We start from the raw sequence: 8,590 nt of genomic DNA, 5'->3' as shown, positions 1-8,590 counted from the left end.
ATCAGGGGGAATGTGGGATCCATGGGAGGGTTTGGAGGGGGAAGGTGGGATTTGTGGGGGGCTTGGAGAGATTGGGGGACTAGAGGGGTCTACAATGGGATTGACAGGTCTGTCAGGGTTTAGATATTGTGGCTTCCATTGCCATTTGATAAATATATTATAACCAGGACTGTGAAATAAAGCCATTTGGATTCATATGGGTTGCTTGCAGACTTTTTTTTCTGTTTTAGTTCAAGGAAGCTATCCCTTGAGTTTGGCTTTGAGTTTCAGCTTCAAACACTCCCAAAAATGAAATTCAGCCAAAGTTGCAAAGCTTTGCCTGGTTTTGGATCAAAAGCACAGAAAAGTGCAGAATTCTCAGTCCAAACCAAAAATCAATTCACCAATAAAAAAAATCACTAATATGCAGAAATGAAGTTATTTTGTATGTGTTGTGCTCTTTCTTAGAGTCCAATTCAGAAAAACTTGAATATCTGAAAAATCAGGAAATTCAGAATGAAAGTATATGGCAATGCAATTTAATGCTGCCTTCTTCAAATAATGTCCCATACAAATACACATTTGAAATCTGTCTTGGCAGGCAATGCTGAACACTGAAGAATTAGGAAAAAGGACCGCCATTGCAAGAAAGAAATGTATCATCTTTCCTAGGACAAAATTTTTGTTTTTGGAAACTACCAAAGACGACCCACCTACACCCTCTGTTGAGGCTACTCCACAGAATCACTGCAGCTACAGGGGCTGAGATGGCATGGTTACTAAGGCACATGGTTGACAGCCTAGACATTGCAAATTTGAGGACACAGAAGAAGCATTCACAGTGTGGCCCTGTCAAATTCCAACAAAGCTGTGAATTCTTTTTGTCACAAGGAAATGAAAAGGAAGGAAGGACTGCATCTACGAAACATTACAAGTTAGTGTGCCTGCAGCCTGCAGATAATTTGTAGTGGCTATTGCCAGCTCCAGTGGATGTAAGTAAATGTTGTATGGGCACGTCCATAAATACTCTATCTCTTGGTCTGAGCATCATTGAATTGAACATCCTAAAATGGCATTAGCCCTCACAAAGCAGCTTTTGTTGTTTTGGTTTTTTTAAGTCAGCAAATAAGTTTTGGCCAGAAGAGATTTTTTCCCCCTGAAGAGAAGAAAACAATTAAAAAAATACAGGAACATTCATGGGAAAACTGAAATTAAATCCTTTAAAGAAATTTTAGCAGCCTTTCCAAAGCAATACATCAAGAAAGGGATTAGTTTGAAACTTTGGTTGCATTACAAAGGTAAAGGTTCCTGGGCTGCCTCTCTAGGTGACCTGCAAAGCTGTAATCCTATGTGCTTTATCCCTACTGTATCTGAAAAAGAGGCCAATGAACTTTAAATCCCCTTTTGATACTTTGGGCTAGTAGCACCTTTTCCTTCCCCTATTGTATTATTTTACCCACAGAGGACAGGTGAAAATTCTATTAAGAAAAAAATGCTCAGCTACCTGGATTATTATAGTTTCCTGTGTAATGAACACGATCCCGTCTCCCTGTGCTTTCTCTTTGGGACTAAAGGAGGAAAGGTAACTTATACTTATGTATTTTCAAAAACCCATTAAACAGTCAAAACATGTTTAAATAACTAACTTTCCCTGCCTGCATTTTTTTCAGTCAACTAAATATATTTTTCACATATACAAAAGAATGATTTTCATTGTGGTTGCATTAATATGGCAGAGCACATGAAAAAAAAATCATAGTTCAAGGGCTCAACAAATAAATATATAAAATTATTTTCCTTATTTTGCCAAAATACTACTTAATTATGAAATGGCATAGATCCTTGCCTTTCCTTGCCTTGCTCTTACTAGGAGTTTGTTTTGAATAGCGACTACATATTTGGTCATATATATATATGGCATGTCTTCTCTGTAATAAAACATCATTTACTTATCATTTGGGCTCTGAGAAAATTGTGGTTTGCTTGTAGAAAATTTGTGGAATGTGTGCAGGTATCATTTTTCACAGAATATTCATGGAACTACCACTGATCTTGGCAAATCGGTCCCGGTACTTCTGTGACTCTTCCATGAAAAATGATACACTTACCTTCATTTGGCTGCCTGGATGCATCCTGGCCACACCCCCAGTAGCTGCTTGCAGGCTGTGAATGCTGCAAGCCTGCAAAGGGAAATCTGCATTTTCATGCAGTTTTCTGGCACAGGCTCAGGACCCTTAAAAATCACGGTGAAGGGCTAATTTCATGGTATCCATAAAGTCCATGAAATTGCAATTTTCTCAGGGCCCTATTCATCATATCTCTTTGAAATGTTACAATCTAGTATAACTGCCTTGAGCTCTGTAGCAGCCAGTATGTTACAGTCATCAGTGCATACACCCCCACACTTGATGACAATGAAGTCAACAAGGAACAGTTCTACTGTGCTCTTGACACAGTCTAGACTGCCACTGCCAAGGAAGACAAGCTCATCCTCATGGGTGACTTCAGTACAAGAGTTGAGCAACACTCTGAACTCTGGAGTGGCACCATTGGCAAAGAGGGGGTGTGGAAAGTCATTGGTACCTTTCTCCTCAGCAAATATTCAGAGCATGACTTGTTCACCATGAATACTATCTTCAGACAGAGTGACAAATACAAGACCACTTGAAAACACCTACGCTGCAATCACTGGAACCTTTTTGACTATATTATTGTCAAAGCTGTGACCATATTGATGTCCCTATCACCCAAGTCTTGAGAGGTGCAGATGACTGTTGGATGGACCACCATTTAGTTAGATCAGCTGACATACAGCTTGCACCATGACACTGCAAACAACTGAAAGGAATGCAGAAGAGATTTAACATCAAGGAACTCCAAAACCAAGCTAGACATAAGGCTCTTCAGCAATGCCTCTTCTGTGAGCAGCAGGTCAAGAAAAGCACAGTCCCTAGTTGGCCTCTTTAGTACTTGCACCAGGAAGCTGTACCCACCACTCTCCAAAAACTTGTTCATTTGCCTGTGAACTGCTGTATTGCTGATTTCTGAATAATATCATATATCTCAATCATTAAACAATGATGCATTTAAAAGCAAATGTTGGGGGTCGTTTCAGAAAGTGTTCCTTGTCCCCCAGAATATAACTGTTTTTGTTTGTTTGTTTTACAAGATAAGAGTTATATTCACGTTCACAAAGAAGTTTTCACTCAAATACAGAACAGATTTTGAGGACAGACAGAAAACATGTAAAGTATCACCATTTTTCATCGGTGTAAGTAAAATCCTACAGAAGATAAAAACTACAGGTTGCACCTTTCAGATTTGCAGGTCAATATTTCATATAGCTCTAGCTTCAAGTAAATGTTATAGAGCAAATGGAAATATGAAAGTCTGAAGTAGACTGGAAATTGGATTTTCTACCTCTTCAGAAATACCCTGTTTGCAGTTCTGCTGGCAAATCTTACCTATTCATTCTCTCCTTAATATGAAGAATGTGTTATATAAGCACATACATGGAGAAAGTGACAAAATAATGGACATTTTCAAAGTGAGAAGTATAAAAGTTTGCTAGGAGACTGAACCAACACCCCCCTGCAAGAACCCCACAGTAGCTGGCCCTGCACATGTATGCTAGTTTCTGTATAATATGCAAGGACCCCTTTTCTTAGCTTCTTATCTCTAGGATATCAAGAAGCAGCAGCTGCAGTTAGTACAGGAACGTAAGTGGTTAACACTGCTGCTTGTAGTACTTACTAAAATATAGGTAATAGTTTAACTGAAAAATTGTCAGAAGGATCAGTTTGCTTATATGTTTCAGTATTATCGATCTTACGTTATCACCAGTGGCAGAGCTTCCAATAATTGGTTAGGAGAGAATCATTGCATCCATTTGAAACTCCAGGGTGGAATTTTAGGTAGCAATTGAAAGGTAGACATAACACCAAGGTAAATATCCTTTTTTCTCCTCCACGTGCTAAAAAATAGCATGGGCTTCTTTAGCGAGTTTAAATTTTAGTTCATCTCAACAAAAAAGCATCAGCATTACATATGTCCATTCTATATTATGCCTGGGAAACAATTTACAGTATCACTTACAATTATGACAAGTGGCACCACTGTATCCAGTTCCATCACACGTACACTTGAAGCCGTCCCAGGTTTGGGTGCATTTACCACCATGTTCACAGTGATTTGGCACACACCTGTCAGGACAAGATGCAAAAAGAAAATCAAAACCAGATAAGGAACAAGCATTGTGAATGGCCAGATTTTGAGCTGATTAAACAATACATCATACTAGTGCCTGTTTGTCCAACTATGGTTAATTTACCCTTAATTAACAGAACTCTTAACAAAATGTGCAAACTGTAAAAAAGATGATGCATCACAGCCTTACTGTGGTCCCTCTTCAGAAAAGCCAGGTAATGATGAAACATCTTCACATAAAAAATTAAGCTTTTAAAACCACTTATGACTGGGAAACTAGTGTCATAGTAAGAAGAACATCATAAGTCCTAGATCCTCCTTCTGTGCAGATGGTGTCATGATTCACAGATTCAAGTACTGTACCATAAAAGATTGAAAGTTAGCAAAGAATGATACTGAGTTTCTATTCATCTTGTTCTGCCAATAATGAGATGAAGCAAATGCAACTTGTCTGCCAACTGAGGTGGAAGTTACTTACTCTGCATTATTAAAACCAACCAGGTGCTGTGGACTTCAGTATAATAGCTTTCAGCAGGATTTTTCTATTCACCCAGACTTACGTCAAGAACAGTTCACCTTTACCCCACCTCTTTGCTCTCTCACTCCAGCTAAGGTACTGTCAGAGAACTCAGAAGATGCCAAAGAAAAGGTGGAGCAGACATGGGGAAAGATCAGGTTATACATTTACTGTTTGAAAAAAATCACTAAAAATGATTTCAGATATTTGAGTTTGCCTACTTTCATTTCAATCAAAAAGATTACTCTAAATAGAAATTACCACAGTATTTATTTTTTATTTTGAGTCTAAGTCTATTAGATTTCTTTTCATGGAATGCACTTTCAACTCTCATTGCAAGGAACCATTTTCCCCCCTTATTTAATTTAATTGTAGCCAGGCTCAGTTCAGACTCCATATTTTCTTAGCAGGAGCTTAAGAAATTTTCCTTTCACATTGAGTTTGGCCAAACAAAATCTATGAGCTACACTTTATCATTACATGATGAAAAGATTAGGAAACCTAATCCTAATCACGAAACAAATGAAAATGGCAATGCAATACAAATTAAATGATATTTTAAAGGCTTTTTTAAAGTATTTAAAAAAATATTCCTGTGATAGCTACTCTGAAGCCCAAAGAATATTTCCCCGTTAGCATATAATAATTGCCTGACTATGAAATAATTTGGGGGATGAGAGAGACCAACAGGGACCTATATTTACATATTATTTCTAATAAATTAACAGGATGGTACAGAAACCATAAAAAAGAACCCTTTGGCAGGAAACATTTACACATGGGCATTGCACAATTCACTTTCTGATCATGCTATTATCATTTCTATATACCATAGTAAATATACTTTCTAATTTGCCTATGATCTCTTTTATGAGGTGTGTTACTGAAATATCCTAAGGAATTTCCGAAAAGACTGAGTTTTGTTTTTAAAAGCTGCTTAAATAAATTTATTTAAGGAAAAAAATTAACATTTTTTGTTGCAGTAAAGAATAGACTAGCCCCATGTCCAAGTCCTGCCCTTCTCAGGCTCTGGGTCCCTTGACACCCAAGTCTAGGCCTGCTCTTGGCCCACTGGCCCCCAGTCTGTGCCTTAACCCTGCCCTAGGCAGGGTTCAAGGAGACCATGTCCCTCTCAGCTGCTAATGGGACCTTCAAAATGACCCCTCTGAGTCCCACTCAAACCACCAAACTAAACTGTAACCAAAACCTAAGCCCTTCTAGCTATAATTGAACTTCTAGCCTCCTGGCTACATATGACATACTCCTACTCAATCATAGGCCTTAGTCTGCTGCTAGCCCTCAGCCCCTTCACTTTCTGTTCTGGGAATGATGCACTTACAGTCTGCCACTCGGCCACAGGCAACCTACAGATAAGCTATTCCCTCTTAGCCTCCAGGGCCAGGCTGCTTGCCCTGTTTCGGGCCCTGGCCTATATATGTCCCAGGCCTCTCCCCTTCATGGTTAAGTTACTTGCCCGGGGTTGTCTGTAGGTGCCCTCTAATTAGGCTCATTAATTGGGTTCATGGCAACACAGCTGCAGCTGTGCCCCTTCTCCCCTGCAGGGATCTCCCTAGGCATTTTCTCCCTTGCAGTGACAGAGTCCCAGGCTCTCTGTTATATGCTCTTCTTAATCTGCTACTCAAAAACAGGGAAGAATTGGTGGGGAACGTAGAAGTAGATGGCAGCTTGGGCAGCAGTGACCATGAGATGATTGAGTTCAGGATCCTAAGGAAAGGAAGGAAAGAGAGCTGCAGAGTAAGGACCCTGGACTTCAGAAAAATCAGACTTTGACTCATTCACCCCTGGGAGGCCAGTCTGAGGGGAAAAGAAATCCAGGAGACCTGGGTGTACTTTAAAGAAACCTTATTAAGAATGCAGGAATGAAACATACTGATGCATAAGAAGACTAGCAAGTATGGCAGGAGACCAATTTGGATAAGCAGGTAATCCTTCAATGAGATAAAACACAAAAAGGAACCCTACAAGAAGTGGAAACCTGGACAAACTACTGGGGATGAATATAAAAGTATTGCTATGGCATGCAGGAATGACAGCGAGAAGGCCAAATCTCAGTTGGACTTGCAGCTACCAAGTGATGCAAAGGGCAACAAGAATGGTTTCTACAGGTATGTCAGCAACAAGAGGAAGATCAGGGAATGTATGAGTCTGTTACTGAATGGAGGAGGCAACCTAGTGAGAGATGATGCAGAAAAGGTTGTAGCACTCAAGTCTTTTTTTACTTCAGTCTTCACAGGCAAGTTCAGCTCCCTGACTACTGCACCTGGCAGCAGCAGTCTGGGAGCAGGTGAGTAGCCAACAGTGGTGAAAAAACATGTTAGGGACTATTTATAAAAGTTGGACATGTACATGAGGCCAGATGCGGTTCACCCAAAGGTGCTGAGGGGTGTTGGCCCATGTGATTGCAGAACTGCTGGCCGTTATCTTTGAAAACTTGTGGTGACTAGGAGAGGTCCTAGATGATTAGAAAAGGGCAATTATAGTGCCCATCTTTAAAAACAGGAAGGAGGAGGATCTGGGGAACTATAGAGCATGTCCTCAAAAAATCCATTTCTAAGCACTCAGAGGAGAAGAAATGATTATGAATAGTCACCATGGATTCATGCCAGACCAACCTTCCCTTCTATGATGAGATGACTAGCTCTGTGGATACAGGGAGAGCAGTGGATGAGATATATGAGACTTTAGCAAGGCTTTTGATATGGACCCCTACAACATTCTTACAAGCTGGCTAAGGAAATACAGATTGGATGAATTGACCCAAGTTGGACAGAAAACTGGCTAGCAAAACATAGAAGTCAATGGCTCATGGTCTGTTTGGCAACCGGTATCAAGTGGAGTGCCCCAGGGGTTGATCCTGGGGCTGGTTTTGTTGGATATCTTCATCACCAGCCTGGAAGATGGCATGGAGTGTATCCTCTGCAAGTTTGTGGATGACATCAAGCTGGCTGAAGTAGTAGGTACACTGGAGGGTAGGGCTGGGATTCAGAGAGAGCGACCTCTACAAATTGGAGGATTGGGCCAAATGAAACTTCATGATCTTCAAGAAGGCAAGTGTGAAGTCCTGCACCTAGGACTGAACAATCCCATGTACTAGTACAGGCTGGGGACTAATGGGCTGGGCAGCAGCTCTGAAGAAAGGGACCTTAGGGTTACAGTGGACAATGAGCTGAATGCAAGTCAACAGGGTGCCCTTATTGCAAAGAAGGATAACAGCATACTGGGCTGCATTAGTAGGATTGTTGCCAAAAGATCAAGTGAAGTGTTTATTCCCCTCTATTTAGCACTGGTAATGCCATATCTGGAGTACTGTGTCCAGTTTTGGGTCGCCCTCTATAGAAAGGATGTGGACAAATTGGAGAGTCCAGCAGAGGGCAAGAAATATGGTTAGGGGGTGGGGCAAATGACTTACAGGGAGAGGCAGAGGGAACTAGGCTTATTTAGTCTGGAGAAGAGAAGGCTGAGGGCAGATTTAATAGCATTCTTATACTACCTGAAAGCTGGTTCCAAAGAGAATGGCGCTAGACTGTTCTCAATGATGGCAGATGATAAAACAGGGAGCAATGGTCTCAAGTGGCAGCAAGGGAAGTTTAGGTTGGATATTAGAAAAAATTCTCTCACTAGGAGGTTAGTAAAGCACAGATTACCTAGAGAGGTTTTGGAATCTCCAACCTTGTGTGAGAGGTTTTTAAGACCTGGGTAGAAATAGCTTTGGCTGGGCTGGCATGACCTAGTTGGGTATGGTCTTGGTTTTAGCATAGGGTTGGACCTGCTGAGTTCCTTTCAAGCCCTATTTTTTCTATTATTCTATGATATACTCTCCTTAAAGCATAATTTTCTATTAACCAAAAAAAAAAAAAAAATTCTACA

At 40.5% G+C, this 8,590-nt stretch overlaps 1 protein-coding gene across 1 annotated transcript in view; it reads right to left on the bottom strand.

The window, feature by feature from the left end:
• Nucleotides 1–8,590, bottom strand: part of CNTNAP2 (contactin associated protein-like 2) — a 1,521,099-nt gene that overhangs the window by 711,408 nt on the left and 801,101 nt on the right. Inside the window, exon 11 of the mRNA XM_019508724.1 lies at nt 4,075–4,181. Coding sequence (XP_019364269.1) covers nt 4,075–4,181 — 107 coding nt within the window. The remainder of the gene's footprint in view (nt 1–4,074; nt 4,182–8,590) is intronic.

The sequence above is a fragment of the Gavialis gangeticus genome, unplaced genomic scaffold (genome assembly GCF_001723915.1).
Source record: "Gavialis gangeticus isolate Ggan-Ray unplaced genomic scaffold, GavGan_comp1, whole genome shotgun sequence".
NCBI classification, from domain to species: Eukaryota; Metazoa; Chordata; order Crocodylia; family Gavialidae; genus Gavialis; species Gavialis gangeticus.
The sequence above is the reverse complement of the archived record's forward strand: the minus strand, read 5'-3'. Positions and strand labels throughout refer to the sequence as shown.